The 24546-nt window shown below is 37.1% G+C and overlaps 1 protein-coding gene across 1 annotated transcript in view; it reads right to left on the minus strand.

The window, feature by feature from the left end:
* LOC741228 (septin-7-like) overlaps positions 1–24546 on the minus strand; it is a 42392-nt gene that overhangs the window by 8710 nt on the left and 9136 nt on the right. The window contains exons 4-10 of the mRNA XM_063815919.1: positions 23710–23810; positions 22675–22809; positions 16137–16254; positions 13232–13320; positions 11820–11916; positions 9620–9671; positions 1417–1540 (exon numbers count right to left, since the gene is read on the minus strand). Of these exons, the coding sequence (XP_063671989.1) occupies positions 13234–13320; positions 16137–16254; positions 22675–22809; positions 23710–23810 (441 nt within the window). The 3' untranslated portion in view covers positions 1417–1540; positions 9620–9671; positions 11820–11916; positions 13232–13233. The remainder of the gene's footprint in view (positions 1–1416; positions 1541–9619; positions 9672–11819; positions 11917–13231; positions 13321–16136; positions 16255–22674; positions 22810–23709; positions 23811–24546) is intronic.

The raw sequence follows: 24546 nt of genomic DNA on the forward strand, positions 1-24546 counted from the left end.
TGAGAACTTGTATTATGTATTTATATAGTTGATCCGTCAGGATTATTGTCTAATGGTAGATAACACTGAGCTACAAATGCACATTATTTAAAATGGTTTCGTAATACAGCTATGCACTGCATAATGATATTTCAGTCAACAAGGGACTGCATATATGATGGTGGCCCATAGGAACTGAAAAATTCCTACTGCCCAGTAGCATTTTGATGATCTTGACCCTGAATAGGCCTAGGCTAATGTGTAAGTTTATGTCTTCGTTTTTAACAAAAAAAAGTTTTAAGTGAAAAAAGAAAGAACTTTTAAAATAGAAAAAAGCTTATGGTATAAAGATTATAAAGATAATATTTTTGTACATCTGTTCATGTGTTTGTGTTTTAAGCTAAGTGTTACTACAAAAGAATCAAAAAGTTTTTTAAAATTTAAGTTATTATAAAAGTTACAGCAAAATAAGATTACTAAAGACAAATTTAGAAAGTAAATTTAGTATAGCCTAAGTGTACAGTGTTCATAAAGTCCACAGTAGTGTACAGTAATGTCCTAGGCCTTCACATTCACTCACCGCTCACTCACTGACTCATCCAGAGCAACTTCCAGTCCTGCAAGCTCCATTCACACCAAGTGCCCTATACAGATATACCATTTGTAATCTTTTACACTGTATTTTTACTGCACCTTTTCTATGTTTAGATACACAAATACTTAACATTATGTTACAACTGTCTATAACATTCAGTACAGTAACATGCTGTATAGGTTTACAGCCTACAAGCGATAGCTAGACCACATAACCTAGGTGTGCAGAAGGCTCTACCATCTAGGTTTATGTAGGTACACTCAATCATGTTTACAGAATGATGAAATAGCCCAATGACACATTTCCCAGAATGTATCCCCATTGCTAAGTGACATATGATGTAATTGTGATCTTCAATAATGACAAATTTTTAAAAAGTAGGGCACAGACATGGTTACCAGCTTCCTCACACATCTCTTTTTTTGACCCCAACATGAAACCACCACAGCTTGAGATATAAGCTCAACAGGGCAAAGCTACACACTTCGTAGTCACTTACACCAGTCTAACAACCAAAAGAAGAAACTGAAACTCCAGCTAATTTACTCCCTGGAATAGGAATAGAGAAGGTAACCAAGAATAAATTCATCTAAATATTCCTTTTCTTAAAGCCTGTCCTTTGTTTCCACACAATCTGTAAGTGAAAACTCTATCAAAATGGTTCATTCAAAAAAGCTTCTACTATTAACAAAGCATAACAATATAAATTTATGCTGTTATGCATAGAGAATATTATCCAAATTTTCTACTGAGTAGCCAGGAGAAATTTAATGAAAATGAAACAATATGATTATTGACTACAGAAAGAATACCTTTTTTTGGAGAAAAAAATATATACTTACTTAGTGAGCTGCCCTTTATTCTTCTTGTTATCAACTCCATGATAAGTCACAGCTGCCAGTTTTCTGATTCCATAGTTCTCGTAGTGGACATTATTAGTAACATCTTTCAAGTCCTGCGTGTGTTCTGTCATAAACAAACGGCAAGAGTTTGCTTCTATTAATAGCTAGGGGGGAAAAGCTGAAAAAAGCTTTAATATACATTCAAAATGTTACCAAAACAAAAATTTCAGATTTAAAATGAACAAAAGACTATTGTTAAGGAAGGTGGCATTCATCTGCTTTCATTTACACCCAAAGTAGAATAAAAAATAAGCTAACTTGACACCAAATTTAGATTCCATAGAGATTTTGAGACCCATAGCAAGGACTTCATGACTAAAACAACAAAAGCAATGGCAACAAAAGCCAAAATAGACAAATGGGATCTAATTAAACTAAAGAGCTTCTGCACGGCAAAAGAAACTACCATCAGAGTGAACAGGCAACCTACAGAATGGGAGAAATTTTTTGCAATCTACCCATCTGACAAAGGGCTAATATCCAGAATCTACAAAGAACTCAAACAAATTTACAAGAAAAAAACAAACAACTCCATCAAAAAATGGGCAAAGGACATGAACAGACACTTCTCAAAAGAAGACATCTGTGCAGCCAACAGACACACGAAAAAATGCTCACCATCACTGGTCATCAGGGAAATGCAAATCAAAACCACAATGAGATACCATCTCACGTCAGTTAGAATGGTGAACATTAAAAAGTCAGGAAACAACAGATGCTGGAGAGGATGTGGAGTAATAGGAACGCTTTTACACTGTTGGTGGGAGTGTAAATTAGTTCAACCATTGAAGACAGTGTGGCGACTCCGCAAGAATCTAGAACTAGAAATACCATTTGACCCATCAATCCCATTACTGGGTATATACCCAAAGGATTATAAATCATGCTGTTGTAAAGACACATGCACACGTATGTTTATTGCGGCACTACTCACAATAGCAAAGACTTGGAACCAACCCAAATGTCCAACAGCGATAGACTGGATTAAGAAAATGTGGCACATATACACCATGGAATACTATGCAGCCATAAAAAAGGATGAATTCATGTCCTTTGCAGGGAAATGGATGAAGCTAGAAACCATCATTCTCAGCAAACTATCACAAGGACAGAAAACCAAACATCACATGTTCTTACTCATAGGTGGGAACTGAACAATAAGATCACTTGGACACAGGGCGGGGAACATCACACACCGGGGCCCGTCAGGGGGTGGAGGGCTGGGGGAAGGATAGCATTAGGAGAAATATCTAATGTAAATGATGAGTTGATGGGTACAGCAAACCAACATGGCACATGTATACATATGGATCAAACCTGCACGTTGTGCACATGTACCCTAGAACCTAAAGTATAATTTAAAAGAAAAAGAAAAAAAGAAAAAGAGAAATGGCCATAGGAGGGAAGACTTTCTTCTAGGGCATTGAGAAGATTGTCAAGCCCAGATGACAGGCACCACCTTTCCACCTTATGCCTCATTAATGGAAATATCACAATGCCCAGATCTAAGGCAGAGCTTCCCACCTATGAGCCTGCATCTCAATCTTCACCTTCCAGACACCAGGCAGTGTCTTCTGGGCTGATTACTTCCAGTTTACCTCATTGTGATGTCAAAATATTATAGCTCCCCTCTCCCTTGTGATGAGCATGGAAAATATCGGTGGCTCCAAATTCCGATTGTTTCACCTTAGAAAACAAATCTGAGAACCCCCCTAGCACCAAGCACAGTACCTGGATACAACAGGCACTCAATAAATATTTGCTCAGCCAATGCAAGGATAAATGGATGAAATTCCTCATCCCTGTATTCATTTCTGAAGACCTGCTGGTGAAAATCTAGCTCTAAACATCTTTCAGATTTATTCCATTGAGGTAGGAAAAAGGAAAAAAAAAATGACGATGCAAACGAACTCAGCAGCTGGCACAGAAAGTGCAGTCAGATTCTGCTTCCCCTGTAATTAAGTGTGCCCAATGCCTCTGACTTAGGCGATGACAGCGTGCAGCTTGCCTGCCTGCCCTGGGTGCCTGGGAGGGCAGGCAGCCCTCAGGATGCCACTATACAACACATTCGCCACCTTATCAAGATTTCCACAGCCACAGGAAGATTTCTCACCCCGCCATGCCCCCCACAGGCTGCCCTGTGCTGTCATGCCCCTTCCTGGCTGAAGACATGCTGGCTGTCCCCTCCGCTCCTCCCCGGAGATGAGCATCTTTCCTGGGCCTCCCTTGGTGTTTTGACAGCTGCTCCATGTCCCCGCTGCTCAGAGAGGGAAAACCACTAGGGAGGCCTTGGATGGAAATATTACTCTCTGTCCAGGGTAGCATGGGCTTGATCGTGCCGGATTATTTCTGATTGTTGTCACTGGGCCAAGAGCACAGCGAAGTCAAGAAAGAAATGGCTTCATTAGTGAGAGTGCAGCGGTCTGGGTAGGCAGCAGTGGCGTGGAGGACCTGCTTTTGCGGGAGCAGTGAAGAGAGGGGAAGGAGTGGTGTCTTTATATTGAGATATTTTGAGATTCCTGGTTTCTCCACTCACTTCAACTGCCCATATAGGTTCTGCAGGTTCCACGAAGTTCTAGAACTTGTACAGGATCCAGCCCACAGCTTCTCATGGAATAAACACAGAATCAAGAAAATCTGGTGGAAGTCGCCTGGTTTAACTCCTTTGAGGTCTAGAGCAGAAATTAAATAGTGCTTAATCTGTTACTTTAAAGAAGCCTAGTTCTAACTTTTCCTCAGCTCGCTCCCTCTTTTGCCTAGGATAGGAAGGGTGAGTGCAAATGGCCAGCTCCCTGTAGGTCTGCCTCTTGAGCCCTAAGTTTTCCGCCACTTCTCTGCACTACAGGCTTTGCCCACAGTGGGATCCTCAGCCCAGGGACCTTGTTTGTCCTCCTCTTGGTGCTGGTGCCTGCTGCCCAGACACACCCTGAGATTCATTTTTAAAGAAACATCAACAGCTCTTAAATGGCAAATAAGCCCCTTTCAAAGAGCTGGGATGACTTTGAAAAAGGGCCTGAGACAGCAGTCGACCTCTGACCGTCTCCCCTCAGATGCCCTCTCCATCCCACCCTCTCTCCCCGTCCCTGTCCTCCGCTCTCCCAGCGAGCCTGTCTGCTCTTCAACCCTCCTCCCTGCCCGATTGTGCTGTCTCCTCAACACGTCCCATGTTGCTTGATTCCTAAAATAACATAGGGGAAAACATTTTTTTTCTTTGTTCTTTTTTTTTTTGAGACGGAGTCTCCCTCTGTCCCTCTGTCGCCAGGCTGGAGTGCAGTGGTGCAATCTTGGCTCACTACAACCTCCGCCACCTGGGTTCAAGCGATTTCCTGCCTCGGCCTCCTGAGTAGGTGGGACTACAGGCGCGTGTCACCACGCCCGGCTAATTTATTTATTTTTAGTAAAGACGGGGTTTCACCATGTTGGCCAGAATGGTCTCAATCTCTTGACCTTGTGATCCACCCACCTCGGCGTCCCGAAGTGCTGGGATTACAGGCGTGAGCCACCGCGACGGGCCAAAAACATTTTTTTAAATAAAGAAAATGAATCCTCAAAAAAGAAAAAAAAAAACCCACAAATCTCCCAAAGCAGTAACTGAAGGATGACCTTTCTATGAAAGAGTATTCATTTTTATATTATCTATTTAAATACTAGACAAGAGAGTGTAGATTAGCTACTACTGAAGCTCATAAAATCTAAAAGTAACTGCCTTTTAGCAATATTACTAAGGTAATATATGAGTTTTTATTAAGACATAATAATACATTTCAGATGACATATCAAGTTGCTTTCAAACTAGGGAATTTTAGAGTAAATTTCTGTTTCTTCAAACTGTCTAGGTGAATGTGGTATTTTGGTTAAACAAATTTTTGCTTACAGCATTTCCATCATATATAAAATCAATACATATGAGATAAATCTACAATAAATACGGGATGATGTCATCATTATTTAATTATTCAAGACACTGAAGATACCCTTAGCTGCTCCATGGATATCCTTTACCAATGCAGTGTTCTTGGATACACACGGTGTGGCAATACTCTGTATTGTCAGTTCTCCCTCTTCCCATCATCTGTTCTATCTCAAACTTCCTATATCTGCCATCATTCATCTTCACCACTTTACTAAAACTCCCTTCTGGGAGACAAACACAAAGGTGTATTGTTGGCTGGGTGTGGTGGCTCATGCCTGTAATCACAGAACTTTGGGAGGCCGAGGTAGGTGGATTGCCTGAGCTCAAGGAGTTTGAGACCAGGCTGGCCAACATGGTGGAACCCCATCTCTACTAAAAATACAAAAATCAGCTGGGTGTGGTGGCGGACACCTGTAATCTCAGCTACTTGGGAGGCTGAGGCAGGAGAATCGCTTGAACCCAGGAGGTGGAGGTTGCAGTGAGCCAAGATCGTGCACTGCACTCCATCCTGGGTATAAGAGTGAGACTCCGTCTCAAAAAAAAAAGCGTATTGTTGTACTGTTTTTATCATTCCTTACATCCAGAAAACCTTTACTGTTACTTCACAATCCAGCTTCTTGAATCTCCCCCTTTGGGAATAAAATGTGATATTCAATTACTCTGATTCATATCGTACTGACATTTCCATGCAATTCTCTGATAGTTCACTCCCCTTAGTCCTAAGTCTGAGTTTTCCAAAAATCTCATCTCCCAGACTTTGTCCCTTGATAAATTCATGTTCTCTTATAGCCACAACAGTTACTTCTAAAGCTCTACCACTCCACTTAGGGCAAGTCAGACAGCTCCCTACTCCTGGCGTATCTGGTGATTGACACTAAACAGTTCAGGCTAATTTGTCAATCTCTCATCAAAGAGTTCAACTGCTTTAGAAACCTTTGTCCCAGCCTTGACATCAAAGCATTCCAACCATGAACATTTTCTTCTTGGTTGTCATTCATTTTTGGTACAAGTATATGTCACAGGTGACATCATACCTCTTCAACTATAAGTTCCCCTTTACAAGGAACACACCATTACCTTTTGTGTCCCAATGCAGATAGCAGAAAATAGGAATTTTAACAAAATTGGTAACTCAAGATTGAAGCTGAGATATGATAAACACTTTTTGGAATAAATTATTGTTACCAGTTTCTCTAAGTGGAGAATAATAAGAATAAACACCTATGCCAATATTAAAAAAGTTTATGTAATTTTTTTCTTTCTTTTTTTTTGATACAGAGTCTTGCTCTGTTGCCCAGGCTGGATGGAGTGTGGTGGTACGATCTCAGCTCACTACAACCTCTGCCTTTCAGGCTCAAACCATCCTCCTGCCTCAGCCTCCTGAGTAGCTGGGACTACAGGCATGCAATACCACGCCCAACTATTTTTTGTATTTTTAGTAGAGACGCAGTTTCGCCATGTTGCTCAGGCCAGTCCTGAGCTCAAGCAATTCTCCCACCTTGGCCTCCCAAAGTGCTGGGAGTACAGGTGTGAGCCACTGCGCCCGGCCTAATTTTAATTATTATATATTACATATCATCACTACATCCCTGAAAAATCATTAAAGGTTCTAAGGAAGAATACTTACATGAAATGTTTGCATGAATGTGTAAAATAAAGGTAAGGTGAATTTACTAATTGTTAAGCTATTTTTGTTAGTGTCATCTAATGTTTTAGATAATGGATGATTTTCCTTTCACTAAAATCACTTTCACTTCTATATGACTACATAATTCTGATTTTTTCAGGTTATATAAGTCTTTATTTCCATTTAATTAAATATGCTTTAACCTTTTATGATTCATCCCACTCCTCCATTCTCAAAATAATTTGGTAATTAGCAATACAGTTTCCCCACAGTTTCAGGAATTTGTCTCTTCCATTTCCCATTGCTGATACCATAACTCTTTCTGTTCTCCTTTTGTTTTCTTTCCGTATTTGATTTCTGAAACACCCATCTCCACACCCTGAAAATATTTGTATAGTTTTCCTCCTTTCCATTGCCTTCTTTGGTTTGCCTGGAGTAATTCAGTTCTCTTAATTAGCAAACACTTCTTTGAACTTGACTCTTTCTTAGAAGCAATCACTATTCCTTTGACCTGAAGATTTCAATTACTTGGGATTTACAGACATCTGCAATACTGGTATTGTATTTCCTTCCTTCAGGTATTTACTAAATATCCACTAGACGCCTTTGTCTTAAAGACATGAGCTAAATTAAATATACATCTTTCTAATACGTATAACTTTAGAATTTTTAGGCATAAAAGGCTTGCCGCTCTGCTGTATTAAATCTTCCTGCAGGCATGGTCAATTTGCTCTGTAATGCTTATACTAGGGAGGACCCTCACTAGCTGCCAGGCTGTGAACTTTCAAATATTCAAAGTAGCCTCTGGGCTGGGTGGGCGTGGTGGCTCACACCTGTAATCCCAGCACTGTAGGAGGCCAAGGCTGGTGGCTCACTTGAGGTCAGGAGTTTGAGACCAGCCTGGCCAACATGCTGAAACCCCATCTCTACTAAAAATACAAAAATTAGCCGGGTGTGGTGGCACATGCCTGTAATCCCAGCTATTCGGGAGGCTGAGGCAGGAGAATTGCTTGAAGCAGGGAAGTGGAGATTGCAGTTAGCCAAGATCGTGCCACTGCACTCCAGCCTGGGCAACAGAGCGAGACTCCATCTCAACAAAGTAGCCTCTGGCTTAGTAACTAGCTTTCCCCTCTACAGTGTTTTAGGTATGTAGGAAATTATTGATTGTATACTTTTAAAATACACAAGAAAAAGTTATAGAATGCCACCATGTCAAGCACTGGGCAAGTACCATAGAAGATTTAAAAATAAGAGGAATGCAATGGTAATTAGTATTTATTAAACATTCTCTACTTATATACTGTCACAGCAGATTATATTATTAATAGGTATCCTTTTGAAATCACACCTTAAGAATGGAAGAGAAAGGGAATAGTTCATAACACAGCCTGAAGTGTTGTATTCTCAAAACCCAGAGGATGACCTTCTCGTGCATTTGCTCTTCTCCCCTAATTGAGGCCTGGCAACCCCAACTGCTCAATCAACCCTGTCATGCAGTTCCTACCAAAAACACCTGCTCCTTTGAAAATAAAAATCAATTACATGTCAATTTCTTTCATTTCAAAATTCACTCTCATCTCTATTGTATTTCTTGAGGTAGCAGTTTGACTCTCTTAAATTTTCCCCCTCACTTCTCACTTGTGAGAATGACCTTCTTGTTATTCCATGATTTCCAATTATTATCCATATTTATGTTACTACCTTTCTCTACATAGCTAAAGAGATTCTTGCGTTTTGGGAAAGTGGGTAAGAGGTACGAAAATGAATAGATATCAACTTAAGACAGACATCTAAAACTGGAGGTTAAAGAGAGTATGTGGTAAAGGTGTAGAGAAGCAAGAGAGAGAAGCGGGAAATAGGGAGTGAGGTAGGGAGAGGAAGGAATGTGTCTCAAGATGAAAACACTGAGGATCATTTTGATGCCCTTTCTGTTCCTTACCTACTAACATCTCTAGTCCTATTACACTTTTTCTTCATGATTTCCTCTCTGCTGCTGCTTTTCTAATTCATTAGTAAGAGCTCCTCTTTACTAGTCCTGGTCCTTTAATCAGGATGGCCTCAATGTCCTGCTCCCATAGGCTTTCCTTCTCTTTCAGCAGGTGTGCAAGACACAGTGTAGGGATTTTTTTTGTCTCACCTGATAGGAAGATTGGTTTTGTTCTCTATGTTCCAGTACATAAAATATGCCCTACTCACCAGCTACCAGGTTGTGTACCTTTTAACATTCAAATTCTTGCTTTTGACTCAAAAACTAGCCTTCCCTTATACAGTTTTCACAAGTTTTTCACATTAAGAAAGAAGAAGAGCCTCTTCTATTTCACCTTCCATAGTTATTTCAGTATAAACCTCAACACAAAGTATAACGATAAAGTAAAGAGACTAATTTTCCTATGTATCCCTAGACACACAAATTATTTTGTAACTTTTGCTGATGACTTCAAAACCTTGGAGAAAGAATCGTCTACCTGTAGTGCTAACTTCATTACTAGACTGAAGATATAAATTTAAATTAGCTACATTTATAGAAGGCAAAAAGTAAATCTATCCAATTCTTATTTAGGGAAAGAAAATCTTATGCTATTTCCATCATTGCTTGCACTTACCTTATCAACATATTTCTTAGAACTGTAAAATCACAATGTTCACCATTTTCAACTGTAAGAAAAAAATAGACCGCAAATATTATATTTTCACTAAGCCTAGTCTTTTCAAAAAATATTTCACAGGAACTTGGGGGGTAAAAACAAGGGAGGGGAAATGCAAAACAGCTCAGATCAATTTTTTTGAGATTTAACACTAACATAGTACTCAATGTAAGGGCATGACAGAGAAGTGTACTATATTATTACCTTACTGTAGTTTAATCCTCAGAAACAAATGTCAGCCTAACTAAAATGAGCTCTCCGGAAACAACTTTGAAATTTTGAAAGGGGAAATCACGCATTTTCTCATTATTGGTAAAAAATATATTTATTATATAATACATTTAAAAAATTCAGTGGTGTAAGTGAAGGGGGAATCACTTTAGAAAAAAATCTTAAGGTAACCAAAATGAAAAAGGGAGCCAAGAACTTTAAGATTCTTTACTTTTATTTTTAAAGAATGTATCACAAACAGGAATATTACTTGGGAGTAGAGGGGTAAACTACAAAAGAGAGATGCAAATCAATTTCTCTGGTGCCTATTTTTAAGGGGTATGTAAGTTCTAAAGCCTGGTTGCCTGGGCATGACAGAGAGAGCTGGGAACAAGGTACAGGGGTCACTGGTGGGAAAATTGTCAATAAGGACAGTAACTTGAAACAATATCCTAAAAATTAAAGAACTGTTCAAAATAAACCAGGGGCAGTGGTGTGTGCCTATAGTGATATGATGTGAGAGGAGCATGTGGGAGGATCACTTTGAGCTCAGGAGTTTGAGGCCAGTTGGGCAACATAGCAAGACCTTGTCTTTAAAAAAAAAAAAAAAAATTCAAAAATAATAGCAACAAACATAAAACAATCATGTCTCAATTTTGGTTTCAGCTTACTATAATACAGAAGATTAAATATCAGATTAAACCAATACAATAAACCTACTGCCAAGAGGAAGGACTTCTGAGGTTTGGGGTTATAAATAAGATTTTATTGGTATTTAAAACTCCTTACTTAACCCTTAATAATTTAAGATAGTAGGTTAAAAAACAAAAAAATCCTTACAAAACTAGTAAAGAGTATCTCTTACTAATGAAATTTTTTTACTCTAAATATGCGATGTCAAAAAAGGCAACTTTTGCACTGAGGAAAGGAGACTGTGAATGTTTTAACTGGGCTTATTTATTTTTAAAATAATTCTTGAGGGTCCATGACCTATCTGACATTCCGATAAAAGTGACTAGCCTTCTCTCCAAAATGTTTAATTCCAGGAGGTTCATTAGATTCCCTGGGAGCAAACTTAGGGCCCCAGGTAAAGAACTCCTCAATTTTAGTTATGTTTTCAAATAAGAAAACAGAAATAGACTTAATAATGAGGCAGGGATGCCAGCCAGGGTGGGGCAAGTTGAGTATCCCTTATTTGAAATGCTTGGGACCAGAAGTGTTTTGAATTTTTTTGGAATTCTGGAATATCTGTGTTATACTTACTGGCTGAGCATCCTTAATCCAAAAATCCAAAATTCAAAATGCTCCACTGAGCGTTTCCTTTGAGTGGCATGTCAGTGCTCAAAACGTTTTAGATTTTGGAGCAATTCATATTTTGAATTTTCTCTTTAAGAATGTTCAACCTAGGCCGGGCACAGTGGCTCACGCCTGTAATCCCAGTACCTTGGGAGGCTGAGGCGGGTGGATCACAAGGTCAGGAGTTCAAGACCAGCCTGGCCAATATGGTGAAACCCTGTCTCTACTAAAAATACAAAAATTAGCCAGGCGTGGTGGCACGCACCTGTAGTCCCAGCTACTTGGGAGGCTGAGGCAGAAGAATCGCTTGAACTCGGGAGGCGGAGGTTGCAGTGAGCCAAGATCATGCCACTGCATTCCAGCCTGGGTGACAGAGTGAGACTCCATCTCAAAAAAAAAAAAAAAATTGAATGTTCAACCTATACTACAACTTTAGGACTTAACACATACTTGCCTGACTTAGTAGGATACAGGTTTGAAAAATATGAATGTATTTAAGAGGAAAATGAGACTACAAGAACCTGAAATCAGTACTATCCTTGAAATCTAGATTATATCAATACAGTGTGCATATTATACTCCTTACTATAAATACACATTTTTAATCAGTTTTGAGATCTTATAGAAACTCATTCACTGAAGAAAACCTTACCTTCAGCAACACTCCAAGGATACTGCCTTCCTATGACCCTTTTGCCATTAACTTCAATGATAGTATTACTACCCACCACAGCAAGAGGTAAATGGTCCTATAAAACAAAGTATTCTTGTTCAAATACATCTCTATAGTATTCACAAATTTCAAGAATAAAAAAAGTTACATGACTCAACAGATTAGCCAAAAAAAATTACTTTTGATAGTTTCTGCATTAGTTTTTATAGGCCATTTAACCAATATTTAGTAAATTGACATCACATGATATTACCACCAAGGTAAATAATAAATAAAATTAAATGTTCTCTTTAAAGTTAAGAATATTCAAGCATATACTGGTCAAATTATTTACTAAAAATCACTACAGAAAGTTGTCCCATGCTTGGGGGGAAAAAGGTAAAAAATATATTAGCATCTGGGAAAATAAAAGGAGGCTAATGACTAGCCTGACTACTTGATCACAAACCAACTGTAACAGTACCTAAAGCAGGGAATAGTATATTTGCTAAGCTCTAACTTTGGAACTTCAAATCCAGGTGACTGGATTTGTATTCATCCACGTGTAGCCCTTCACAATTCTGTGGCTCCCGGAAATATCTAACCAGCTATTTTATATAACTGCAGAAATTCTTCACTGGTGAGGTATAAGCATTTCATTATTCCAAGGTATTTGCCTACATAATGCCATTATTCAGTATACCATTTTTAGGGACAAAGTACTTAGAAAACCACGATAAATTAAAATACAGAAAATTGTGTTGATGTGAATTTTTGGTTGGTTTTTATTATTTTTAATTGAAACATAATTGTACATATTTATGGGGTAGAGTATGGTATTCTGATACCTGTATACAAATATGTAATGATCAAATTAGGGTAATTAGCACATTTATCAACTCACGCTTATTTTTCTGTATTGGGAACATTCATAATCCTCTCTTCTAGCTATTTGAAAATATAGACTAAATTACTGTTAACTACAGCCACCCTACAATGCTACAGAACACTAGAACTTATTCCTCCTATCTAGCTGTAATTTTGGTTGGCTTTTATAAAGATAAAAGAAATACAGTTTTTGTCTGGCAATTAAAACATAACAGAAGGAATTCTCTCCTTTCTCATCACTTGTTTCTTAAGAGGGAAAAAATTACATAATATGAAAGCCAGTTAATTAAAAACAATTTGAAATAAGGATTGTGTTATTCACCTCAGTAGTTTACACAATTGCTTGTTATATATACTAGCTAATCTTCAAAGTTAACTATAAAGTTGAATTCAACATTAAATTTCCCTAGGCATTTTGTAAGTCAACTACTTAAAACACCGATACTTTTGATCTTTCCTGTGGACGCTGTAGTATGTTTTTAAGGCCTCAGATTACTTTAGTGTATGTACAGGGATGAACCTACCTTTATCTTTTTAACAAGTTTTTTTTCTTCTTCATCATCTGTTTCTGGAAATTCATGTATTTTAACTTTATGTTCTTGGATTTCTTTATCTAAAATGGAAGTAGTCAGCAAAAGAGCACCATACATAATTAGTACATTAGTCTTATGTTTATTACATGCTTCTTAGATTCCTATATGGCTCCTTGTTTCCACATCCTTTACTGTTTTTTTAATGATGCAAAGTGGTAATCTAAAATCAAAGTACTATGCTGGTCTTTTTTTTTTAAACTGTAAAGTTGATATATAAACACCAAATCCAATTACTTCAGAAGTGTTGAAGTCATACAGCTATCATATCAAAAGAGTTCCAAAAAAGATGTAAAACTCCAGAAAGGAATTTCTCTGGTTGATTTCCAGAATAATGACTTTAGGTCATTTATTTACAATGACTGAGATCCTTCCTTTAGATATAAATCTCCAAGTATCTTATTTAGTTGAATAAACAGGGCTAAACTCACCTAAAATTTTTAGTAGAATCTGGCAAAAGTAAAGTAAAACTAAGTACAACACTGCCCCCTGCACATTCATCAGAAAAATCCTTGCATGTACATGTGCATACACACAAACTGAGGAGCAGCAGGTATAAGATTAGGGGAGGACACAGGGAGAAAACACACCCTAGAAATCAAGAATTAATAAGAATGCAGAAAACTAAAGAAGACAACTTATTAATAACATCAGGAATGACCTAGTTCAAATTAAATTATCATGTCCAAAACCACTCCAAATTCTAAACAGAATACAGACATCCAAATAATTTTCAACTACCTATCCTTCTTTGAGCCCATAACAAACCAATGGCTGATATACCTAAAACTAGCTTCCCTGCCTATACTTATATTTTGGTGCAATTTTCATGGCAAAGCTTCCCAGCAGCTATAAAAGGACCCTGAACAAATTGTGTTACATGGTTACTATACTAGATAGAAGTAAACAGAAGTAAAACTGTCACTGAAGAAAAATAGGACCACATATCTTTTATAATTAGGGTATGTACCTACATATATATTAAAAAAAAAACAGAATAAATGAGGCAACATATACATAATGAAGAGAAAAACGAATAATTGTAGCTAGGTTTAAAAGCAGTGGTTTTAGTCAGAGGTTGTATATTAAAATGACCTGAGTACAACCACCAGAATGTGACCAATTTGAAAGAAGATGTCACTTCATATTCATCTTTTTTTACCTTAAAGTTATCAGTAAAAATCCAAATAGAAATATATAATAAAAGAAGAGAAATGTATTATAGTACTTGAAACTTAGAAATAGCACATTACAAAATAAAAATGGGAATGGATAAGTGTAAAACAGAAAAATACTAGATACAGTAAAAACAATGTACTAAAACATTCTGAAAATTTATATGAATTTAGCGTAACTTCAAAGCAAATTTTAACAGGCTTTTTATAACAGGTTTCAAGGTATTCTGAAATGCATATTGAAAAAGGTGAAAAACAAAATATTTTGTTACAACAGGACTATATGGACAATAGAGATAATTACCATCTATTTTTAAATATTATACAAAGTTGCTGTGGTTTAAACAATATAATACTGGCTGAAAATAAAGACTACTGGAATAGAGAAAGTTTCCAGAATTGATCCTACATTTCATAAAATGTAATATATAATGAACCAAACACAATTAAATTAGAAATATGTGTGACTGTATAACTCAATATTATTGAGACAACTAGACATGAGTCTAGAAAAACAGTTTAGTGGTCTTCCAGCTAGCTCAGTCATACAGCATGAGACTCTTAATCTTAGGGTCACGGGTTTGAACAATAACTTAAACTATAAATATCCCATAAAGTGCACTGAAAACAAAATTAGGATATAAGCAGCAAAAGAGAAAATATAAAAAATATTGTGAAAATGAGAGACAACTAAATACCCAGAATAAAAAGAACCCATATCAATAAATACGGGCAATACCAAGTACTACCGGTCAAAAAGACAAAGGATTTGAACAGGTGTTTACAAAAAGTTAAAAAAAAAAACTTTGTTTTTAAATGTTCAGCCTTTCTGGAAAATAAAAGGAAAAGATAAAGAAATGATTAGGTACCATTTTATTCCAAAAAGGTTTTCAAAATAAAAATAACAAACAATGCTGGCAAAGTCACAGTGAAACAGATGTATGCTTTATAAAATGAATTTGTTTTATTGGGAAAGCACCATGACAAAATGGGGAGTGGGGAAGATAAAGACCCATAAAAACAATCATAGCCTTTGAAAGAATAATCCTCTTCCTGGGAATTCATTCTAAGAAAATAATTCTAAAGAGTATGGGTCGAAATTATCTGTGTGGGGGTGTTATTAAAGAACACTTAAGGCTGGGTGTGGTGGCTCACACCTGTAATCCCAGCACTTTGGGAGGCCGAGGCAGGTGGATCACGAGGTCAGGAGATCGAGACCATCCTGGCTAACACAGTGAAACCCTGTCTCTACTAAAAATACAAAAAATTAGTCAGGCATGGTAGTGGGCGCCTGTAGTTCCAGCTACTCGGGAGGCTGAGGCAGGAGAATGGCGTGAACCCAGAAGGCAGAGCTTGCAGTGAACCGAGATCATGCCACTGCACTCCAACCTGGGCAACACAGCGAGACTCTGCCTCAAAAAAAAAAAAAAAACTTAAAACAGCCATATTTAAAAACTGACAAAGGATAAGGATACTATGACAATGGGTAAGAGCTTTGAGGGGAAAACTAAGGCAGAAGATTCAAGAGTTATTTTTAATACAGTATAAATGACAATACAGTAAAGCAGTAAGAGGAATGGATTGCAACACATTATACTAAAAATAGTAAAACCTGCAAATTATGAGAATGGTATAAGAAACCTGAGTTAACACATCCTGCTCACCTGTTTTTTAAACTGTTGGCATTCCTCTGGCATGAGTGTGTCTGCTTTGGCAATAAGTGGGATGATATTCACTTTTTCATGCAAATGCTTTGTAAACTCAATATCCAATGGTTTAAGTCTGAAATAGACGTATTTTATATGACTGAATTAATCAGTTTGAGAGAACAAGATTCTTCACATCCCCAGTTAGATTTCAATTATCTTCAGTTGGTCGACTGACTCTCAAATCTTCATACGCAGCCCATATCTTACTGTTAAGTTCCACATTTGTGTTTACCCAGTGGATACGCTACCCAGGTGTTCCATGGGCTCCTTAAAATCAAAAGCTCATCTGAACCCCATTTTCCCTCTTCTGTGCTTCCTATCTCAGTGAATGGCACTACAGTCTACCCAGTTACTCAAGTGTGAAACCTAGCATTCCTCCCCTCCTCTAATCTTCTTCCCATATATATAGTATGTGTATAGATGTATATATGTATGTATGCATATCTCCAATTCCATTACTTTAGTCTAGGCCACCAAGACCTTTGGAATGAATAACTATAATACAAACCATCCATACTAAAGTCAGAGTGGTCTTTCTAAATCCAAATCTTACTGAGTTATGCCCTGACCAAAAATCTTATCAAGACCAGATGCCTTAACTAGTATGGCCTACGAGGCTTGTGAAGACCTAGATTCTCCAGCTGACCTCATCTCTTAGCATTCCTGGCCTTTCCTTTGCCTCCTACTTCCAATGTGCCAGCCTTTTACTTCTTTTACTTTTACTTCTTACAATTCCTTAAAAGCACCATACTTTGGCATCTGGCCACAGGCTACTACCTTGGCTGGAACACCCTCCATTCTCATCCTCCTTCTCCTTGGCCTGGCTAATTCCTATTCATCCTTTAGGACACTGGCTTATGATCCAATTTCCACTGGGAATCCTTTTCTAACCTAAGACTAGGCATATTTCTATGTGGTCACAACACTTAATGTGCTGTACAGTAACTGCCTGCCTGCATACAGATGGTTCCTCACCAACTATGGTTCCACTTAACAATTTTTCAACTTTTTGATAGTGTGCAAGCAATACGCATTGAATAGAAACCATACAACCATTCTGTTTTTTACTTTCAGCACAGTATTCAATAAATTACATGAGATATTCAAAACATTATTACAAAATAGGCTTTATGTTAGATGATTTTGCCCAACTGTAGGCTACGCTATAATGTTTAGTAGGCAAGGTGTATCAAACGTATCTTCAACTTAAGATGGGTTTATGTAACCCTGTCCCAAGTCGAGGAGCATCTGTATTTGTTTCTCCCATCTTCTCACTGAAATACCCTTTACAGTGAGGGCTTTATCTCATTCATCTGTATCCTCAGCACTTAGCATGGTATCTAACACTCGAGAAGGTGCCCAAATATTTGTTGACAAAAAAAGTAAGCTGCTGTAATTTTCCTTTAGTAATTCTAAATGAGAATCAAAGTCCTCAAATCTAGAATATACTGTGGACTAAAATTTAATGTTTCACAAGAATAAATGAAGATACTAGAAATATTTTGCAAAGGACTATCATTCTAAAGTGGTATTCCTTGACTGTTTTTTTTTTTTTTTTGAGACGGAGTCTCACACTCTTGCCCGGGCTGGAGTGCAATGGCGTGATCTCGACTCACTGCAACCTCCGCCTCCCGGGTTCAAGTAAGTCTCCTGCCTCAGCCTCCTGAGTAGCTGGGATCACAGGCACCCGCCACCATGCCCAGCTGATTTTTTTGTATTTTTAGTAGACAGGGTTTCACTATGTTGGTCAGGCTGGTCTCGAACTCCTGACCTCCTGATCCACCTGCCTCAGCCTCCCAAAGTGTTGGGATTACAGGCGTGAGCCACCGTGCCCGGAGGTATTCATTAACTTTTATAAAAACATGAGAAAAATGAAACAAAAGTCTCATTCTGTTATTAATTTTATTGACTAATACTAATAATTGAATTGACTGACATTTTAAAATGAAGAAAGAGAAACATATATATTAAAATTGGGGGGATTAGGGCCCTAAAACTAATAAGATAGTCCAGTCCTTTTTACTAACAAAGATTACCGTATATACTTCACTGTGGCGGTAAGGCTGACAGGCAGAAAGACAGAGACAGTGAGGGGGAGAATGCAAATATGGAGAATTAAGATAGTTGCCTCCTATTCTAATTCTCCTTATCTTAAATCCCTTGAAATTTGACACTGGCATTCAGAGAATAGGGAGCACAATGAAAAAGAGTGTGTGGATGGAATAACACTGTTTAGATTATCTGTAAACTGTGTTCTTGCCTCACTAGTGTTAACTAAAAGAACCTATCCATTTCTATTTATTTATTTTTTTGACAGGGTCTGGCTCTGTCACCCAGGCTGGAGTACAGTGGTGTAGTCATAGCTCACCATAGCCTCCAATTCTTCCACTTAGACTCCTGGGTAGCTAGGACTACAGGAGTGCACCCCCATGCCCAACTAATTTTTTTTTTTTTTTTTGAGTTTCGCTCTTATTGCCCAGTCTGGAGTTCAGTGGCGCAATCTTGGCTCACTGCAACCTCCGCCTCTCGGGTTCAAGTGATTCTCCTGTCTCAGCCTCCCGAGTAGCTGGGATCACAGGCATCCACCACCATGCCCGGCTAATTTTTGTATTTTTAGTAGAGACGAGGTTTCACCATGTTGGCCAGGCTGGTCTTGAACTCCTGACTTCAGGTGATCCACCTACCTCAGCCTCCCAAAGTGTTAGGATTACAGGCGTAAGCCACTGCGCCCAGCCCCAGCTAATTTTTAAATTTTTGTAGAGACAGGATCTCACTATGTTGCCTAGTCTGTGGCCTCAAGCAATGGTCCTCCTGCCTTGGTCCCCAAAGTGCTGGGATTACAGGAGTAAGCCACTGCATCTGGCCTGAACCTATCCATCTTTGAAAAAAAATTTAAGTTTTGCTTCTTTTCATTAATCATTATATAAAACACTAAATATAAATGCCATGAAATATTCAATCTCCGATTTCTAAATTGTTATGATTTTTCAATTTATACTCATGACAAATTTAAATTGTCACTGCCTTATTAAGCTATTATGTCAGATACAAGCCTGCTTATTAATCCAGTGACAAAAAAGCAGAGTTCAGTTAATCTAAAATTTTAATAAATCTTAAAGGCATTTAATATAAAGTATTAAAATCCAAATAAGAAGATTTTATATTTAAACGCAAAATACTTGCTGAATATTTATTATAGTATCCCAACTTTTAAAGAGAAAGATATTTAAAAATAAACGTGACAAGGAAATTAGAGAAGTCAACTTCTTAAATATAACCAAAGGGTCAAAAAACATTTAAGTCAGTTTAGAAATTAAACTTTAGGAAAAAAGGTAAACCTTGTAAAAGTCTCATTAAATTTCAGAAGCCTACAAAACGTCAGCAACAGAAAACATTTAGTTCACATGTGTATTACATTCCGGTTGAATTTTTTCCCTCTGTCCATTTAGATTTATATTGGCTAGTCTTTTCATCAACAAATTTAGTCTTTAAATCTTGTTTTTAAGAAATAGAAAATCCTTTATCATTTCTAGAAGATAAACCCACAGTAGAGAGAAAAGACTATTTAGCCTCAAATTCTACAGCATAATAAACAACTACAGGGAAAATGACACATTTTTTTTGTATGTATGTATTTCTAAGGGAAAAAATCCTTCTGTATAAAACTCACTGGATGACACCAATTTTTCTAAAAGTGGGAATCAATACTAGAAGGATAAAACACCATTTTAAAATTCATGTTCCAAGTCAGTATTTTACTTTAATAACAGTTACAAAATAGTGAAGAACACACATGAAGCGATAATAGCCAAAATCATAAATCAGCCATGCATGCAGTTCATACTTGGTAGAGGGAGGTAGGAGGCACTGAAAGTGCACTGTTGGACGAATTTATAATCACTCTAAAAACAAAACCCTCTAAAAAGGGAACCTAGGGACTACCTAGACAAGATGGAAACGCTCTGATTCATTTACTAGACTGCATAGAATTTCAGTCTGTAGTGAGCAGGGTACCTGGAACTCTATACATAAAATTCTGTGTCATATTCTTTTTTTTTTGAGATGGAGTTTCACTCTTGTTGCCCAGGCTGGAGTGCAATGGTGTGATCTCGGCTCACCGCAACCTCCACCTCCCAGGTTCAAGCAACTGTCCTGACTCAGCCTCCCTAGTAGCTGGGATTACAGGCATGCGCCACCACGGCCAGTTAATTTTGTATTTTTAGTAGACACGGGGTTGCTCCATGTTGGTCAGGCTGGTCTCGAACTCTCGACCTCAGGTGATCCGCCTGCCCAGCCTCTCAAAGTGCTGGGATTACAGGCATGAGCCACCATGCCCAGCCTCATATTCTTTCACTTAATCCACAATATCATGTACCAATGGGCAAAACTTTGCTCCATTTCTAAAAATAGTTAAACTGAGAAATTATTCAAAGGTACATTTTTATATATAAGATATAGCAATTTTAAACATCTTACCCCTTGTGACAAATAAGAAATGGCACAAAGCCACTACATATCATTTGAATATAAAAATTTTTTTCTTTTAAAAAAGCTCTCATTTCCCATGCAATTTTAAGAAATAAAATTTTCCCCAAGGGGATGGCAGGAATGTGATTTCATGAGAATTACCCTAGTTGGAGAGAGTTCGGAAAATCTAAAATAATAAAATTGGTTATAAGCTAACAAATTTTATTGACTTAACTGCAGGTTAAGATTTCACTCTGCTGGCTTTCAGGAAAAGGCCCTGACAAGTTAAATGAGAATGATTTAAAAATATAAATTCAAGAAGCTACACAAATACTTATAAAAGGTTATACAGTGTGTTGTATTTTTGAGATGACTTTTTTTGAGCCTTTTAAGTCAAAGAGTCAGTTTAGTGATTTAAATATGTAAACTGAGAACACCATAAAATGATAGACTGGACTAAGAAAATGTGGCACATATACACCATGGAATACTATGCAGCCATAAAAAAGGATGAGTTCATGTCCTTTGCAGGGACATGGATGAAGCTGGAAACCATCATTCTGAGCAAACTATCGCAAGGACAGAAACCCAAACACCGCATAGGTGTTTCTCACTCATAGGTGGGAATTGAACAATGAGAACACTTGGACACAGGGCGGGGAATATCATACACTAGGGCCTGTCGTGGGGTGGGGGATGGGGGAGGGATACTATTAGGAGAAATACCTAATGTAAATGACCAGTTAATGGGTGCAGCAAACAAACATGGCACATGTATACATATGTAACAAACCTGCACATTGTGAACATATACCGTAGAACTTAAAGTATACTACTACTACTACTACTACTACTACTACTACTAATAAAAACGGAAATTACCTCAACAAAAGGCAATGCCAGGTAGTTACAAACATGTACTACCCAATCCTGCCTGAAGGTGGGAGTCTTCAGTTATGTAATGGTCTAGGGCACAGCAAAAAAAAACAAAAAAACAAAAAAAAACAAGAGTATTAGACATAAAAGAAGAAACATTTTTACCCCACTCCAATCTGACAGTGCAAAAATATAAGTATATAATTAAGGCTCCCTTATCCATCTAGAGTGATAATGGGCATTGACCCATCTATAAAAACAAACAAAAAAAAGAGAGCGAGAAGCCAAAAATGGAAGAGAAAGGTATACCTGAAGGAATTGGTTTACTCTACTGTAATGTGAGTGTTAGATAACTTAATGCTATTTAGCCTGATGCTACCACAGTTCTTTTGGTGGAGAGATGGTGGAGTTACAATCACCAGGTGGCTGAATTATGTATGCTGAGTTACTTACCCAAAGGAAAAGACTGAGGAAGAATAATTGGAAAAATCTGCAGTTACAAATGACACATATATGTACTCAAAATGAAAGGGGAAGTACAAAGAACAAAAAAAGGGAGTACAGGCTAACTATAACAAACAGAACAATCACATCAGATTAATGTCTAGATTCTTAGATCTTATGTCCTAATAAACAAAAGGTTAGTACTGACAATATGATACTTAAACGACATGTCTATGACAGCTAAGGTGAAACAGAAGCCAAACAGATTTCTTGCAGAAAGAAATGGCACAAGAAAACATTGGCATGCAAGTGCTTTTGATAACCATCTCTTATGAGACTTATAATAAATAGCATCTTTGGATTTATTTTGAATATGTCTAACTGGTTTGGCTGCTTCTCTTTATTTGGTAGTTCAACATGAAAGCTAAATTTGCCACACTGAGACCTCAAACCATGGTGGCAACACTGTTTATTTCCATGAAGCAGGGAAAATCCTTATGAATGAAGAACTAAGGAGTAAAATCACTGTTAGCTTACACAGGACTTAAAAAGGCTTTTCAACTAAGACATTTCTACATGAAATTTGGTACTTAATAATGGGTATAGTTGTATGTACTTCACAAACTTAAAGATTACTCAAATATGCACATAAAGGTAATAGTAAGCAACAACAACAAAAAGGAATCAGAAGTATCAGGTTACTGACCCATGTCCTGAAGGAGCAATGAAGTATAAACAACACTGCACCCTGTTACCAGGCATCTGACATCTGTTCACTCGCGATTCTGCATTTAGGTAGTCCTCAAATTTACTATCAATGTAACTGATAACAGGCTGCCAGCTATAGAATGCAAATAAACAAAACAATTAAGTTGCAATTCTATATATGAATTAACTGATGACTGTTAAAGAACAATAATCAATATTTTCAAATAGGCAAAATGAATTTACCAATGGAAGACATGTCAAGTTATTCTATATAAAGATTCAAAAATATAAATTATGTTGAATAAATCTTTATTCATTATTTCAAAACTTTCCAAATGAAAGAAAATATTTATTGTTGAAACACAGCTAAATTATTAGCATATTACTGGCACTAGTAAGTGTATTAATAACACACTTCATAATATGAAAACAATTATATTCAGTTTCAAATTTCAAATGAGAGATTACTTTAAATAATATAAAAACTTCATGATGAACTTAGGAGTTTTAAGAGTTGACAGAAAAATACCTCAAAAACAATGTGAATTCAAACAAAAATAAAAGTTATTTATAAAATACTAAGATAATTACTTCGGACTAAAATTTCATAGTTGTTTTCTTCACTTAGGACTTACGGAAAAACTGAAGGTCTAAATATCAGGTTTAAATTAGGATTGAGATAGAATTTATACAAATGGATAAAATTAAAGCAAACAGTTTTAAATTTCTTACAATAATGAGAATTCTTCTATCTAGCTACATTATTTTGGAATATGTCTTAAAAACAATTTTTATGATAGGTATTATCTCCATTTTATAGAAAAGTAAATGGGTTCAAAGAAGTTAAACTTCTTTGTTTAACTTTGAAGTTAAACTTTGTCAAATAAGTGGCAAAGCTGGTATACAAACCTGTCATGTTACTTGAAGTTTGGTGACCTTTGCTAAGAAGAGTTTTAAAATGTTAAGAAGAGAAAGTTTAACCACCCCAGTACCCCAAATACACTGGAAAGTTGTGAGGACAAATCCTTCTTACCAATTACTATTATCCACTGCATCTCCAAATCCTGGGGTATCAACTATTGTAAGCAGCAACTGAACACCACCTTCTTTGATTAAAACTTTGGATTGTTCCACCTGTAAGAGTAATTGGTGCAGATGTTAGTATCATACATTACACCAGTGATTTCCTACCAGGGGTGATGGTAGGGATGTTTGAGTTTATCTACCTACTCCCACATCTTTAGGATCAATGATTGTGGGCATTGGGAATCCAGATTATTTGAAAGAAAAGCGTATATACAAATAGTATGCCAATCTCTTGGAAAATTAATACTGGGTTTATGAGTCATACTTGGTATAAAGAAAGACAGAGGAACTGATAAAATAGTGATCACCACTAAAGACATGTAATACATAACTTAAATGTGCATCTAATAATACAAATAAGCAGTTTGAGTGATTCAGTCATTCACAGAGTTCAAATGTAATTAATCAGGCAAGAACATTTAATCTACTGTTTATAGTAAATGTCTTCCTGGACTATTCTCTATCAAGTTTGGCCCAAACCACTCACTCAAATGAACTTACTATCATTCCTAAATCTTTCTCAGCATGGATGTAATTACCCTTATATTTATGTTATGGCTAGGATCCAATCCTCTTCTCAAATGCGATACTCCACATTCCGGACAATGTAATCAGCAAAAGTCCAGACAGTTAATAAAAAAAAGTGTATTCTGGTAGGGTGAAACCTTACTGATTATTGGACTTAAATGATAACAACAGTTCCTGGAACAATTTAAGATATTCTGTAACCTCAAGCTCTGTATCAGAAGATGTATTATCATTCATCCTGGGCATATGCTGCTAT

The sequence above is a fragment of the Pan troglodytes genome, chromosome 6 (genome assembly GCF_028858775.2).
Source record: "Pan troglodytes isolate AG18354 chromosome 6, NHGRI_mPanTro3-v2.0_pri, whole genome shotgun sequence".
NCBI classification, from domain to species: domain Eukaryota; kingdom Metazoa; phylum Chordata; class Mammalia; order Primates; family Hominidae; genus Pan; species Pan troglodytes.